General features: G+C 45.8%; 1 protein-coding gene across 2 annotated transcripts in view; it reads right to left on the reverse strand.

Moving 5' to 3' along the window:
* LOC142777428 (uncharacterized) overlaps positions 1–15,674 on the reverse strand; it is a 179,692-nt gene that overhangs the window by 57,900 nt on the left and 106,118 nt on the right. For both annotated transcript variants that reach the window (XM_075881811.1, XM_075881810.1), the window contains one exon: positions 8,619–8,882. In XM_075881811.1, the coding sequence (XP_075737926.1) occupies positions 8,619–8,882 (264 nt within the window). The remainder of the gene's footprint in view (positions 1–8,618; positions 8,883–15,674) is intronic.

Below are 15,674 nucleotides of genomic sequence, written 5' to 3' on the forward strand. Positions count from 1 at the left end.
AAAAATCCATCTGGCCGTTTGGCACGCTGGAGCCTAAGCTTTCAAGAGTTCGACATGACCACTATCTATAAATCTGGGAAGAGGCACACCGACGCCGACTGTCTTTCACGGTTGCCAGTGGAGGCTGTCGCTCGTGATGACAAAAATCGACGCGGCTTTCTTGAGAGTTGTCGACACGGGCACTATTGCACGAGAGCAGCGCAGTGATCCCGAGCTGTTACCACTCATTGAATATTCAGAAGGACGACGTAAACACGTGCCACGGTTATTTGCCAGAGGACTGCCATCTTCTTGCTTGCGAAACGATGTTCTCTATAAGAAAAACTTCTCACGAACCGGCAGCCCGTACTTGCTCGTCGTGCCTGCCTCTCTTCAAAAAGAAATTATGGAAGCGTGCCATGATAAAGCAACTTCTGGTCATCTTGGCTTCACCCGAATATTATGCCGACTACGATGCAAGTATACTGGCCAAAGTTACCTGCTGCTGTTAACCATCACGTGTAAACTTGCACCGACTGCCAAAGACGCAAAGCGCCTCCCAGCAAGCCAGCCGGTCTTTTACATCCAGTCGAAGCACCAGCAAAGCAGTTCGTTCACCCAAATCGGAATGGATTTCCTGTGTCTCTTTCCAACTTCCACAACAGGGAACAGACGGATAATTGTGGCCACCGATTACCTCTCCCGTTATGCGGAGACTAAAGCTATGCAGCGCGGCACAGCAGCAGAAGCCACTCAGTTCTTCATCGAAAACATTGTCCTTCGGCATGGCACTCTGACAGCAGTGATCACAGACAGAGGACCTGCCTTCACCGCAGAGCTTTTGGAGTCGGCTCTCAGAATAAGTGGTACAGCTCACCGGAGAACAACTGCATACCATCCGCAGACAAACGGACTTACGGAGCGCCTCAATAGGGCCCTCACAGACATGATCAGCATGTACGTTGACACGGAGCATAAAAACTGGGATCATATATTACCGTACGTGACCTTTGCTTATGGCACTGATCGAAAAGAAACCACTGGAATGACACTGTTCAGTCTGATCTATGGTCATCAAGCCATGACAACGTTGGACGCCATGTTGCCGCATGAGTGTGACGACATCCGTGTAGACGCCGAAGAAATCACTTAGCGTGCCAAGGAAGCCAGACAGCTCGCGTGTGTGCGCATTTGTCATCAACAGCATCCGGATGCACAACGGTACGACCCCCAACACAAGTTTATCAGCTACAAAACAGGTGACAAAGTCTGGGTCTGGATTACAATACGTCGACGTGGACTGTCTGAAAAACTGCTAAGACGGTACTTTGGCCCATACAGCGTCACGCGACGCTTGAACGACGTGAACTACGAAGTTGTTCCCGACAGTGACTGTAGTTCTAAGCGCCAAAAGCATTTACCCGAAGTCGTGCACGTCGTGCGTATGAAACCGTATTTATCGAGTTAATTAGCTCCCGGTTACCGTGTTGGCGCGACCACTTCATACGCCTAGTAGAGTGCCAAAGTTGCGCATCGGGAGGATGCCACTTTCGGAGGGAGGCAAATGTCACGTGCTTGATCAAGAAAGACGATGGCAGTCGTCCATGTGTCATGAAGGACTATGAAATTAATGACAAAGAAGAACTCGCTTGCGTGTTTTATTAAAAATACCGACCTGCTTCTGCTGTCTCAATCTCCGTGGCAAGACCTCTGTTTTGACGTCGTGAGAATATAACCCCTATTTTGAAGATGCATGTATGGCACACGGGAGCATTTGTCCTTCAGACTGAGTTATAATAAATGTGAACCTAAAGCACTATATCATACTACCTGGCTACGTGTGTTTGGGGACGTAGCACGAGACTGTTATTCAGCCTTAATTATAGAATATATTTCATATTTATTTATTATAAAATGACCACAAAAATGAACTCACTAACATCTCAGTGCATTTCAATTGTTCACACTACTAATATATTGGCGGTTAAAAGATAGTAATTATTTTTTGGGTTTTACGTGACAAAACACAATATTATTTGGAGACAAGGCGCAGTGGAATAATTGTGACCGTCCTTCGGATTAACTGTGATCGTCAGGTGAATTTCCATCGGCCGGTCTTGCTCATTTGCTGCCCTTTACTAAGTTTATAGTAATTGTCGATAAAAACGCGTATAGCGCATGTGTATGACTCATTAACTCTTTTTTCTTTGTGTCGACAATATCATAATGACGTTTACATATATAGGTTGCGTCATTTCAAACAAAAAAGTTTTTTCTTGATTGATGGACATCTGTGCCATTTTTTGCCTCTGCAGTAAACAGGAAGCAAAAAGTTAGTAATGGTTGCAGGCAGTAACTGTTTACTCACGTAGGTAGTAAACAGGTAGCAGAAGGGTAGTAACGGTCCAAGAAAGGTATTAAGTGCTGCTATTACTACCTATTTGCTTGCAGTTGCTACCTTTTACTAACCTTTTTGAGTGTGTAGCTCCGAAAATTTTCCCGTACTATAGTGCTGAAGTTCGGTTTGAAAGAGGCAAGCCTTCTTCCGGAGACGTATACTTAGTATGGGACAGAAGCGATCTTCTATCAAACAACTATAAAATTTGTTCGAACGTATTCTTTACTGCCTTTGAACATCAGTATACTAGAAAGCATACACGTGCTTTATTGCTTTTCTTTTTCATCTCGTCCATTCATTAGTTCAACCAAAATGGGCGACGTTGGGCATAGACGGGCTCAAGAAAAGAAACATTGTCAAAATGCTCATAAAAATCATTACACTAAAAAAAAACAATAAGTGAGCACACGAGCTGCTACAAGGCGCCATGAATTGTCAGCTGTTATCCCCCATGAGGTGTCGTACAGGCTAAAGCAGTCTGGCAAAAAAGCTATTAAAGTTGTGTCTTGAGCAAGCGGCAAGTTTCTCGTGCTACGCCACTGGGTCAACACTAAAGGATCTATATTAGTGTTGTACACGTTCCTCTAAGACAGAAACGAAAGTTCGGTGCTCTTTTCTTCCCCGTTTTGGAATGAGTTCCTGTTACAAGTTCTTCAAGTGCAAAAGTAACTCGTTAAAGTTACATTTCAAAAATTGGAACGTGTAGTAATATTAACGTTATAATCCTGAGGAGAGCAAAATAAAGTGAGCAATTTAGTACTCCTTTCCAGCTACACATATGGAACATCATTGACAGCAGGTTGAATTCAGATATAATGAATAGAGAAATGAACGTTCCAAGACAATTTTAGAGACCACCGGCCATATTACGACCCCCGCCCGCCCCCACAGCCAGTACATTTCTTGATGTTTTGGCCACCGCAAATACGGTGAGCGTTGCCTAATTTGTTGCGGGAACACGAACAATGAAAAACCACACGTACGACAACGTTGTTACCAATGGTGGTCGTCTGTCTGTTTTTCCTAGAGTGAAGAGAAAGTTCACGACCTACGGCGTTTCGGTAGGCGCGCACTGGGCGTATTACCAGCGGGTAGAACGTGCGATGCGCTAGGAGATCTTATCAATTCCGACTTTAAACGCAATATGACGTCAACGGCACCGGTTACGGCAAAAATCGTAGAGACTGTTCATATAATTGCTATCGTGATAAAAAACAAACAAACAGGTGAGCTATTCTCGCTCTAACAACGGAACAATAAAATATGGAGTACCTCAGGGATCAATATTAGGACCCCTTCTATTTACTTTGTACATAAATGATATTGTAAACATTCCTTCTTCGCTACAAGTGGACCGACCAGGCTGTACCTATTCGCGATGCCTCGATACGCATAGGCACATTATCCCGTCAGGCTTTGCACCTGCCGTAATCCCTGCAGTGCCTCCGTGGACATTGACTAAACCACTGGTGTGCCTTCACATACATGGAATTTCGTATAAGTCGCATGTTTCTTATATTGCCCTCAAGCAACTCACCTTGGCACATTTAGATGACCGATACAGCGACTCTGTGCACATTTACACCGATGGATCCGTAACTTCATCCGCCTCAGCTGCAGCCTTCGTGATCCCTCAACTCGGTATTTCCCGACAGTACAAATTAGATCATAGGTCATCTTCGACAGCTACAGAACTTGTTGCTATACAAGAAGCCATAAAATTTGTGAACGACCAAGCACCGCGTAAATGGACGATTCTGTCTGATTCAAAATCAGCGCTTCAAGCTATCCATTCTTGCTCAAGAAGAGGCCAATTTTACGAGTTAACGTTAGGAATCGTCCAAGCATTTCGCCTAACACACAGGAGCGGTCACTTGATTACACTCCAATGGATTCCTGGACACTGCGGCCTGGTTGGCAACGAAACAGCCGATAGCGAAGCAAGAGCGGCAATATACAACGCTCCTATGTACGTCAAAGTACCCTACTCGCGAGGTGACGTCAACACATTGTTGAGATCACTCATGCGCGAATGCGCTGCCACTTACTGGTCGCTACCAGATCACCGGAACAAGCGCCTGCGGGAAACAGACCCCGGTATGACTTTTCGTCTTCCAGATAAAATCAGCCGAAGACATGCTAATATACTGCACCGAATTCGCCTGGGCGTCGCCTTCACTCGCCACTACACCCACCTAATCGGCCGTGCGGACAGCCCAAATTGTGAACGCTGCCAAGTGCGCGAAACGATAGCTCACATATTTTGTGACTGTGCGTTATACGTGGCGCAAAGAAAAATGCTAACTGCAACGTTGGCAAGCATTGGACGAACACCATTAAGTGAAAGCCACATATTATCAGCAATGAACGACCAAACAGTGTCAAAAACTGCTACAAAGGCTGTTATAGACTTTATAAAAACCACTGGACTAAAAACTAGACTGTAGGGTACTATGCTAAGTGGCTACTGTACATACGCACCACCTCTTCTTGTCCCCATCATCACCCTTCATCCCTCTTTCCTTCTCCTTTCCCTTATCCCCTGTGTAGAGTAGCAGGCTAGAGCGAACTAGCTCAGGCCAACCTCTCTGCCTTCTAATAAATTCTCACTCACTCCTTCATCTTCGAACATTATTCTTTATGCCGATGACACTAACATCATCTTTTCTGGTGCCGACCTAAAAGAACTTGAGCAGAGAGCGAATAGTTGGCTTGAAGAATTAGAGGGATGGCTGAGGGTAAATCAGCTGAGGTTAAACGTGAAAAAAACTAATTTCATTTTATTCCGTGCTAAAAACAAAGCAATACACCACAACCCAAAACTCTATTTTGGTAATTCAGAAATAACATGTACCAGTAGCTGCAAGTTTCTGGGCGTACACTTCCGCAATGAATTGAGCTGGTCTGATCACGTGAGTCATGTAAAACTCAAAATGGCTTGATCCATTGGTGTTATAGGCCGTATTAACCATCTTCTTCCACATTCGGTGGCAAAGCAGCTATACTTTTCTCTCGTTCATTCGCACCTCACATACTGCAACTTAGTTTGGGGCACATGTAATAGGACCAATGCACAAAAATTAATTACCATGCAACAAAAAGAATTGCAGCTAATAACTAAAAGGCCAGATAGACATAGACATAGCAATTTATTTTCTGTTTTTCGTGTATTGTGTTTCACTGAATGCTACAAACTTAAAGTGATGGTTCTTATTTATAATCGTATAAAACAAGATTTTGCTTCATTCAGCAATATGTACCTCACTCGTCACATTGAATATAAGCTACGAAGGACGTCACTTGTTTCAGCACGATCTAGAACAGATTATGGTACCCAAACACTTGACCATCAAATAGTAGATATATGTAGCAGTTTTCCTTCTGTAGTAGAATTATCACAGATAAGCAGATCTGTACATCATTTTAAAAAGAAAGTAAGATTACTCTTCGATCTAGGATGAAGTGCTTGATGCAATATGTTTTGCCACTTGCGATGCATACCTTTGTTCACCAGGTTGTACTTCACTGCATTTCAATTGTTAAGCTACGCACATTGTTAGCTCCACTTGAATTCTGAATTATGATGGATAATATTGCACCTCTTCATTCTATAAATCTATTCACAACTTTATTCTGATGGACATATCAACATGAAATGGTGTTTTTAGGTTTTCGTACTTCTATAGCGATATTGCTTCAAATTCCATGACTTCTCTACAGTGATGCTGATGAATTGTGCTGTACTGGATGTTTTTCGCTTTCCTCACCACTGTCCTTGTTTTTGTTTTTGTTTTTTTTGTTTTTTTTTGTTTTTTTGTTCACGAAACTGTTTACACGAGTATATGTCTCACTCCTTTTTTTTTGTTTACGAGCCAAGATGTAGGCCTAGTCAGGAAACAGTTTCGTCTGTTCGCTTTTGCCTCACCTCAATGGCATGTAACTGTTGTGTACACATGCCAGAAAAAAGTATTATATATATGTCCACTGCAGCCCCCACAGAGTAATTTGAGCTCGGAGAGCAGCGTGCCTTCTTTTTTTTTCGGTCTTTTTCCTGCAACGTCATTTTGACACCATGCAGCTTTCACAACTCTCGACACAAATGAAAAAGACGGAATGCGTTTCGTCGCAAAAAATGCTGCCCCCTAGAGATCCGAATTCGGACGCACATCTCGGAGGCCGCGTGAACACGAATCACGTACATACGTTCTCCCTTGAATGAGGTTTAATGCGGCCACCCGTGTGATGCACTTGGAATATGGAGACGCACAGCCTGCATCGTTCCTCAAACATCTCAAGGCGTTCAAAGGAAAGATCAGACGGATCAAGCTTCTTTAAGTGCCCAGTCGCTGTGCTTTTTGTCCACTTTCTGTCTTTCTTTCTTAGTTTGTTAAGAACAATTACAAAATTGTCCAAGGAGACATGGCAAAACGCAAACATTGCCTGACTGGGCCGTACCACCCATACAACAACAACAATGACGACGACGACAACAACAACAAAAACAACAACAACTACAACAACAACAACAACAACAACAGCAACAACAAGAGCGGCGGCGGTGGCGGCGGAGGTGGCGGCAGCAGCAGCAGACATTTACCAATATCAAAGGGTACATGGAAATCAAATACTACACCTCAGATTAATATAACACAGTCATATAGCACTAAAAAAGAGAAGAAAACAGCGGCAGCAAAATACACTTGCAAATATCAAAGGGTACATGGAAATCAAATACTACACCTCAGACTAATATAACACAGTCATATAGCACTGAAAAAGAGAAGAAAACATCGCGTCTCTCATAATCATATAGTGGTTTTGGGACGTTAAGCCCCACAAATCAATCAATCAGAGAAGAAAACATCAGCAGCAAAATAAGTTTACAAATAATAAAGGATACATGAAAATTAAATACTACCCCTCAGATTAATGTAACACAGTTATATGGCACTAAAAAGAGAAGAAAACACAAGTGCAATTCACCTGCGTCCATAAGTACGCAGGGAATGTGCTGGTGGGTTCGGTGCCTAGAAGTGGTCAAGAGCACCACGACATCATGACTCGTTATTTTTTGTTCGCGCAACTGAACGCGCTTTGCCAAATTTAACATGTCCACTATGTAGACACCACGAGAATCGCACCCCTGACTTTTATGTAGCACGGTCTGTGCATAGCCGTGACAGCGAAGTTTCCTCTCCTTTTCACGGAATGCCAGCTACGCATCCACGCAAACTAACCACGCCAGTGTAGCAGCATGAACATGTTACAAAGCAATAAGGTCGATCGCACACTGGAGGAAATTGAGCTGACCAAACTCGGCACAAATCAGCACTCGCATGCTTTGTTCTCGCAATGTCACTGACGGGTCTTGTGTGACAACTGCACTCGCACAGCGCACAATACTTCGCACTCGCCCGCGAGGCTTCCTCACTTTTTCTTTCCGACTATACCTCTTGCCACACCGCAGAATGAACAAACAGGAAGGAGGATGGAGATGGAAATGGAGTCTGTCGGCATACGTCTAAGCTAAACGTTGCTGGTGCTACAATGGACTTAGACTGTTCACAGCGGTGTTTTATGCATTTATGGTCGCCCCAGACTTGCATTTGTAAGCTTACGGTGTTTGGTAGATACGTCGTGTGTAGCAAAGAGAGAGAGAGAGAGAGAGAGAGAGAGAGAGAAGTGGTTATAAGAGGGAAAAGAAGAGAAAAGTGAGCCCCGAAACTGTCTGCATCAGTGTGCGACACCTCAACAATAGTCAAAGTGAGCATCACAAAAATTAACATCGAACGAACTAATGTGCGCACTGGTATATGGTGATCACGCTGCTGTCAAAATCCTCATTTAGCGAGCCCTTTCGTGGCAGCCAGGAGAAGTCCACCGGCGCGGAGTCTCGGATGTCATGGTACGGCAGGACACGCGTGTGCTATGAGGCGCAAATGACTGGACAGGGAGTATATGATCACCCCCAAATCATGCAAGTATATTGCATAATGAAACTTTGCCTGCGGTTATGATGTCCTTTTGTTACGCCATTTTGTTTTGACATCATCTAACTACTGAGCTTAACTCAAGAAAATATTTTTGGCGCTAGGTAGGCAGAAAATAGTATTGGACCTCTCCGTGTTATTTAACTTGGCACCATCAATATTTGGTTAAGCTAATTTAGGCAACGCAGTAAGCTGTCAAAACTTTCCGTGTAAAATTTGAAACCGATGGTTCACGGGTGTGCGAGACTCACCTCTGATGTCACGCAGCATGATGGCTCGCGATGGGTAGATCTGCTGCACGATGCAGGTGTCCGTCTCACCAGGACTCAGCGGCCGAAGGGCCTCGGTCACAAAGCAGTAGTGCGACGCTGAGGCCAACTCGCTCAGCAGCGTGTCCGGCTCTTTCCCCAGTGCTGTGCGCAGCTCGGCCAGTGTGACAGGCCGGTCCAGTGGTAGCTCAATCGAACCCACGCAGTCGCGACCACCACCCGCCACCAGGCACACCTGGTACTGCCCTGCAGCAAATGATTCCTTGCTGTTCTCACTAAAGGCTAACAGCAAGCATCAAGTGGGACACGTGGCACGTGAAGTGACCCTATTTTATTTTTTAAATGAGTTAAGGGGATTACGAAAAAATCACAGCATATCCATTGAGTGAATGATGATGAGTGGGGTGAGGCATCTGTCTGTCTGTCTGTCTGTCTGTCTGTCTGTCTGTCTGTCTGTCTGTCTGTCTGTCTGTCTGTCTGTCTGTCTGTATTTCCGTCCATCCATCCATCCGTCCATCCGTCTGTCTGTACGTTTGTCCGTCTGTCTGTATGTCTCTCTGTCTGTGTGTCAGGTTACGCCTGACGAAGGACAAGGTTAGACTAAGAAGAGCTTCGTAAATAACCCATGACGACCACTCACGCATGTAAATTTGTGCTAAGCGGTGTACAGTAATATAAAGTATTTATTGGCTACAACCTATATGTTGTGTTGAGTTCTGAATTTCGTTTTACATTAATTATTACTGCTTTGCGGTATCATATCTAGTCTGAAGTTGGCAAAGACGAGGTATGAGCGCGGAATGCTGGCGGTTGTTGGTTCTTTCCAATTATACAGAAAATGCATCGTAGAGCGTATGGAGACGTCATCTACTGTACAAGCCAGTCGTTTTCAGTCATCATTAACGTCATAGTCTTCAAAGTCAGAAGTATCATCGTCATGACGTATATTGCGGTACCTTGCATGTGCTGAGGCGGGATGGCCGAGAATTTATCGTCTAGAATGCACTAGATTATCATCGGCATTATCATCGTCAGCGGCGGATACGGCGCACAATGCCAATGCCAACGCCAACGGACAAGCCCCGACCATAAAGAGCTTTGCTCCTAAAACAGTGACTTACCCTATAGCATGGCCTAGGAGGAGGAAGAGGAAAGATTAAGTGGAAGGACAGGGATGTTAGCCAGTTCTTAGACCGGCTCATGGTCTAGAAATGTTTCAGTAGTTTTTTTTTCTATAGGAATGAGCCAAAAACTACTTAAAGCTTTGAAACTAAACTCGGAAGCTTATCGAGTGTGCTAATGTATTGAAGATCCCCTGTAAATGAAGCGCGCGTAGGCATCATTCATATCTTTTTACACAAGATATCCTTTCTTTTTGATTTATCATTTCTCTTATTGCAAGATGACCGAAGGCTCGCTCGCGCATGCTCTCTACTGCTTTTACTATATTCTCCCGTGGTCGTGACGTCGAGGAAGGGTCGGCGTGTCAGAAAGAGTCGGCGAGGAAGGGCCGGCGTGCGAAATTGTGGCCGTAAAACTTAAGGTCAGACTTTAGCAACACACACTGGCACAGATAGTGGTGCACAGAGCGTCGGCCGTCGATAAAACTGACAAGTAGTGATTTGCGTCGGAATTCATGGCTAATGTTATCACTAGCGGCCACCTAAGTTCCAGAAGAATCTGTAATGCTCGCGCCATGCACGCAGTTTGAACAGAATGATCTAGTACTGTGATTTATTGATAGATATGTAGGGTTTAACGTTCCAAAATCACCATATAATGTGAGCGACGCCGTAGTGGAGGGCTCCGAAAATTTTGACCACCTAGAGTTTTTTAACGTGTACCCAAATCTGAGCACACAGGTCTACAGCATTTCTGCCTCCATCGGAAATGCAGCCGCCGCAGCTGGGATTTGATCCCGCGACCTGCTGGTCAGCAGCCGAGTACCTTAGCCACTAGACCACCACGGCGGGGCGATATAGTACTGCCCTGAAGCTTCTCGAACACTGCACGTGTGCTTTGCGGCGAGGTTGCTTACAGTGTTTCTAGGAGAAAACCGAATATAGCAAAACTGAAATAAGAAATACGCATGACAATGCCCCTCCCAGGAAGAGCATCGTGCCTGTGTTTTCAACAGAACAGGGAGGAGAAAATGTGCGCAATAATAAATAACAGCTATTAAGAAATAAAATACAACAAACAATAGGCACAAGCGAGAAAGTTAAACAATGAAGAAAGCAGGCTTCTCATGTTCACTGACGCAAAATGGCTTGGCTGAAGGAGCACGGCATGGACAATTCAGGTCGCGCTCGGCGCCGTTGACAGTTCGGCGCCATTAAAACGTAGCCACTGTCCTCGTCATCCTCCAGTGACTGGGACAGGCAGTCGCCATAGAGTGCTTTAATAACGGTAAAGTAGAGTTCTTGAAGTATTGAACTCCATCGTGTGAGCTAGTCATTAGCCAACACAAGGCGTGGTGGTCGCTCACGACTTTGAAGGGCCGGCAGTAGAGGCAAGGGCGAAACGTTGACGTAGTCCTGATGATGGCGAGACACTTCTTTTCTGTGATAGAACATTCAGCTTCTGCCTTGGATAGCCAAAGGCTAGCATAACTCGTAATCCTTTTTTTCCCTATATAGTCTTCTGCTAAATAACGGTGCCGACTCTTGCGCTGATTGCGTCAAGGTGGATTTCCGTATTGGTGTACTCGTCGAAATGTGCAAGTGTTGCAGACGTCTGCAGGAGTCATTTCAGTTCATGAAACGCTTCAATCTGCGTCGTTTCCCATTTGAATTCGACGTCAATAGGGAGTTTTAGAATAGCGCACCACGAGCCCTTGGTGCGGTCGCTGCCACTGCGCATGCGTCGTAACGCGAGTCGGCGTTCGCGTTCGCAGACCACACGCCAAAAACCCGAAATTGCGTGCGGTGATGGCGACCCATGTGTGGCTCGCAAGCGCTGGTTTCGAGGCTACGGCCGGTGATGGCGGTCCGCATGTGGCCCGCAAGCACTGGTTTTGAGGCTGCGGTGTCGCTGCGATCGTGCGTTGCGGTTCGCAGCAGGGCAAGCGCTATTCTAAACCTCGTATGGCACCCGCTACGCCCGCAGCGCCTGCAAATGGTATTCTAAAACTTCCTAATCTTTGTGAGCTGTGTTAGCGGCTCGGTGATCCGTGATAAGTCCTTGACAAAGCGTCTTTAACAGGAGCACAAGCCAAGAAATTGGCACTCGGCATTGTCGGTGGGTGGCGGGAAGGTTGCGAAGGCAGCTCTTTTCTGTGAGTCTGGACGCATTCCAGTACTGCTGATCACGTTGCCCCCAAACAGGCTTCCCTTGTACGTGAAGCGGCATTTGTCTGGCTTGATGGTGAGCCCGAAACTCTAGATCACTTGAAGTATGGTTTCAAGGCGCTGAATGTGTACGTTGATGCACAAGGAATACACAATGACGTCTTAAAAAAAGAACTAGACATGTTTACCACTTCAAGCCAGCTAGGACTGTATCCAGAACTCGTTGGAAAGTTGCAAGTGATGAGCACAAAGCAAATGGCATGACCTCGTACTCAGAAAGGCGGTCGGGTGTTATGAAGGCAGTCTTTTCTTGGTAACTCTCGTCGAGTTCAATTTGTGAGTGGCCACTCCTGACGTCCACCGAAGAAACGTACCTTGCATTATGGAGTCGATCTATCATCATCATCATCAGCCTGACTACGTCCACTGCAGGACAAAGGCCTCTCCCATGTTCCGCCAGTTAACCCGGTCCTGTGCTTGCTGCTGCCAATTTATACCCGCAAACTTCTTAATCACATCTGCCCACCTAACCTTCTGTCTCCCCCTAACCCGCTTCCCTTCTCTGGGAATCCAGTCAGTTACCCTTAATGACCAGCGGTTATCCTGTCTACGCGCTACATGCCCTGCCCATGTCCATTTCTTCTTCTTGATTTCAGCTATGATATCCTTAACCCCCGTTTGTTCCCTAATCCACTCTGCTCTCTTCTTGTCTCTTAAAGTTACACCTATCATTTTTCTTTCCATTGCTCGCTGCGTCGTCCTCAATTTAAGCTGAACCCTCTTTGTAAGTCTCCAGGTTTCTGCTCCGTAGCTAAGTACCGGCAAGATACAGCTGTTATATACCTTCCTCTTGAGGGATAGTGGCAATCTACCTGTCATAATTTGAGAGTGCTTGCCGAATGTGCTCCACCCCATTCTTATTCTTCTAGTTACTTCAATCTCGTGGTTTGGCTCTGCGGTTATTACCTGCCCTAAGTAGACATAGTCTTTTACAACTTCAAGTGCACTATTACCTATCTCGAAGCGCTTCTCCTTGCCGAGGTTGTTGTACATTACTTTCGTTTTCTGCAGATTAATTTTAAGACCCACCTTTCTGCTCTCCTTGTCTAACTCCGTAATCATGAGTTGCAATTCGTCCCCCGAGTTACTCAGCAATGCAATGTCATCGGCGAAGCGCAGGTTACTAAGGTATTCTCCATTGACTCTTATCCCTAACTCTTCCCATTCTAAGCTTCTGAAAACCTCCTGTAAGCACGCGGTAAATAGCATTGGGGAAATTGTGTCCCCCTGCCTTACACCCTTCTTGATTGGTATTCTGTTGCTTTCTTTATGAAGCACTATGGTAGCAGTTGATCCCCTGTAGATTTCTTCCAGAATGTTTATATATACTTCATCTACGCCCTGATTCCTCAGTGTTTGCATGACGGATGATATTTCTACTATGCAGTCGATCTATAGGCACTGTCTAGTCATGAGAACGGGTGCTCGTCCTTCTTCGTGACTTTGTTCAGGCGGCGATAGCCGACGGAGAAGCGTAAGGTTTTCTCCTTCTTTACTAATGCCACTCGTGACACCCTTAGACTCTTTAAAGACCAAATAATCTCGTCACGTAGCGTTTCCTCAGCTTGTTTCATTATTTCCTCGCGTTCTAGAATCAAAACTCTGTAAGGGCTTGACGAAATAGCACTTTCTTATGTTATTATTGAATGTTTTCCTACCGGTGTCTGTCAAATTATTGAAGTTGATGAAAAACAGTTATTGTATTGCAGGAACAGAGTTAGGAGCTGTTTTTTCTTATGCATCAATTGGAAGGCTCGCGTTAACGTCGAAAGATAGTTGATAAGCTTTATTCACCGTAGCAGGTTCGGTTGATTCAGTGAGGGCGAAAACGTTGCTGGCTTCCAGTACTCATTTGTTGTAGGCAGCCGTCGTGCCTGCTCACGTGCTTGTACTCATTGCTGAAGTTCGTGAGCATCAGTGTTGAGTTCTCCTCTCGCAGCTCGGCTATTTCTCTGGCGATGCAAACTTCGCGGTTGATCAACAGGTACTATTAGCTTCAATGACGCCTTGCATGTCTGTTGATTTTCGAGTACCAACGAAAAATCTGACGCTGGAGCAAGGGGGAATGGCACGTTGAAAATGCGCTTTCCCGACGGCGTGTGTGGTGGCAGTGGTTTTTCTGTGGATAGCGTTATTGTTTCAGATATCGGGCCAATCCCAAGGAAGTTCATGGAAAATTCATACCAAGTGGCACATTCCTGGAGCAACGTTGTAGCATAACAGAGCTCGCAGGATATGTCCGGCTATAAAGAGTGACTCTCGCGTGCAAAATTCAACCAGCGTTATCAGGTAGCTTCCAGCAGTGCGGATTTCGCGTCCATTCCAAGCGGTCTTTGCTTTCTTCAGCTTGGCGGCGACCAGTCTACTGATGATGGAGTAGTCGGCCTCAGTATCGACGATAGCGGTGACGGATGAGAACGTCGAGGTCGCTTGTTCATCGTTTTGCGTTGCGTTTGGGTCGCGGCGTTGGATGACGGCTACGTCGGCGTGCTCCGTTGTTTCTATGTGGCGTCGTACTCTTCCGACAGGGAAGTCTCGTGGTACGCTCACTCTACGGCTCGCAGCTTGCTCTTAAGACTTCGCGGGGTGTCGTCACCGGCAAAGTCGGAGGATCTTCGGCATTTCGCCACACAGCAACCGCGCCTCCATCGGTTGCTGGCCTTAATTATTCGAGTGTGGGCTAGACGACCAGCCGCAGGTTGAGCCAGTGTGCCGACATGTGGCGGCAGGGTGGTGGTGAACGGCATGGATGTCGTTGTTGCCACTTTGCTTCGGTGATGTAGCCGTCGAAGTCGTGAGGTCGTTCACGTGACTGCGGACGTGGCGCGTTGACGGCAAAACTGTACATAGCCCTATCTGGTAGTACTGGCAGTGGTGGTAGGTGTGGCCGGCCTCCCCATAATAGTAGAGGAGCGGGTGGTTGTCAGAGGCGCACCGAACGTCAGTTTTTCTTACAGTATTGCGCTGGATAACAGGTGACCCATATGGCGTCGGCGGTGGTGTTGTCTGCGGTGGTGCAGCCTCCTGATGCGGGCGTGGAAAAGCGTTGCCATGGACATCAGTGCCATAACTCATAGTCATGTTTGCATTTCGAAACAAAGAAGACATTGCGGAGGCACGTATTTTTCTACACCCTTAATATTGTAATATCCCACTCAAATAACTCACGTAGGTCTTAGTACTTCTTCTCCCGAAGTCGAAGGTCACAACGCATTTCTTGGTGCACCTTTAGTTAGTCAAAGCTAAGGGTTGGCATGGTGTAAAAGTGAAAACAATCTGCCAATTTGTAAAAGAGACACCGAGGCATAAGCTTGTGCATAAATGCATTGTGCCAATTTATACTGGCGGGAGAAGCGAATTATCCCTGCAAGTTCGTTCGCATTGATACTCTACACGAAAGTAGTGAATGCTCTATGCACTGCCTGATCTTTATCTCACGAGCAGTTTAGTACCTGACACACGTAAACAACCTTTTCAATAAGGAAGACATTGCATAGCGGCGTATAGGCGAACACTGAAAGATCTCCTCCTCCCATGCATGCTTGCGAGGTGATCCTGACAAGCGTGAGTGCTTATGAGCAGTGTTGCTCACTGTTCGTATTCGATGCCACAAAGTTCCCGAGCGGTAGTGCACTGTTCCAACTAATACCAGCACATCTAGAGGGTTTTGTACGCTATTAACGAAACT

The sequence above is a fragment of the Rhipicephalus microplus genome, chromosome X, assembly GCF_043290135.1.
Source record: "Rhipicephalus microplus isolate Deutch F79 chromosome X, USDA_Rmic, whole genome shotgun sequence".
In the NCBI taxonomy this organism is placed as follows: domain Eukaryota; kingdom Metazoa; phylum Arthropoda; class Arachnida; order Ixodida; family Ixodidae; genus Rhipicephalus; species Rhipicephalus microplus.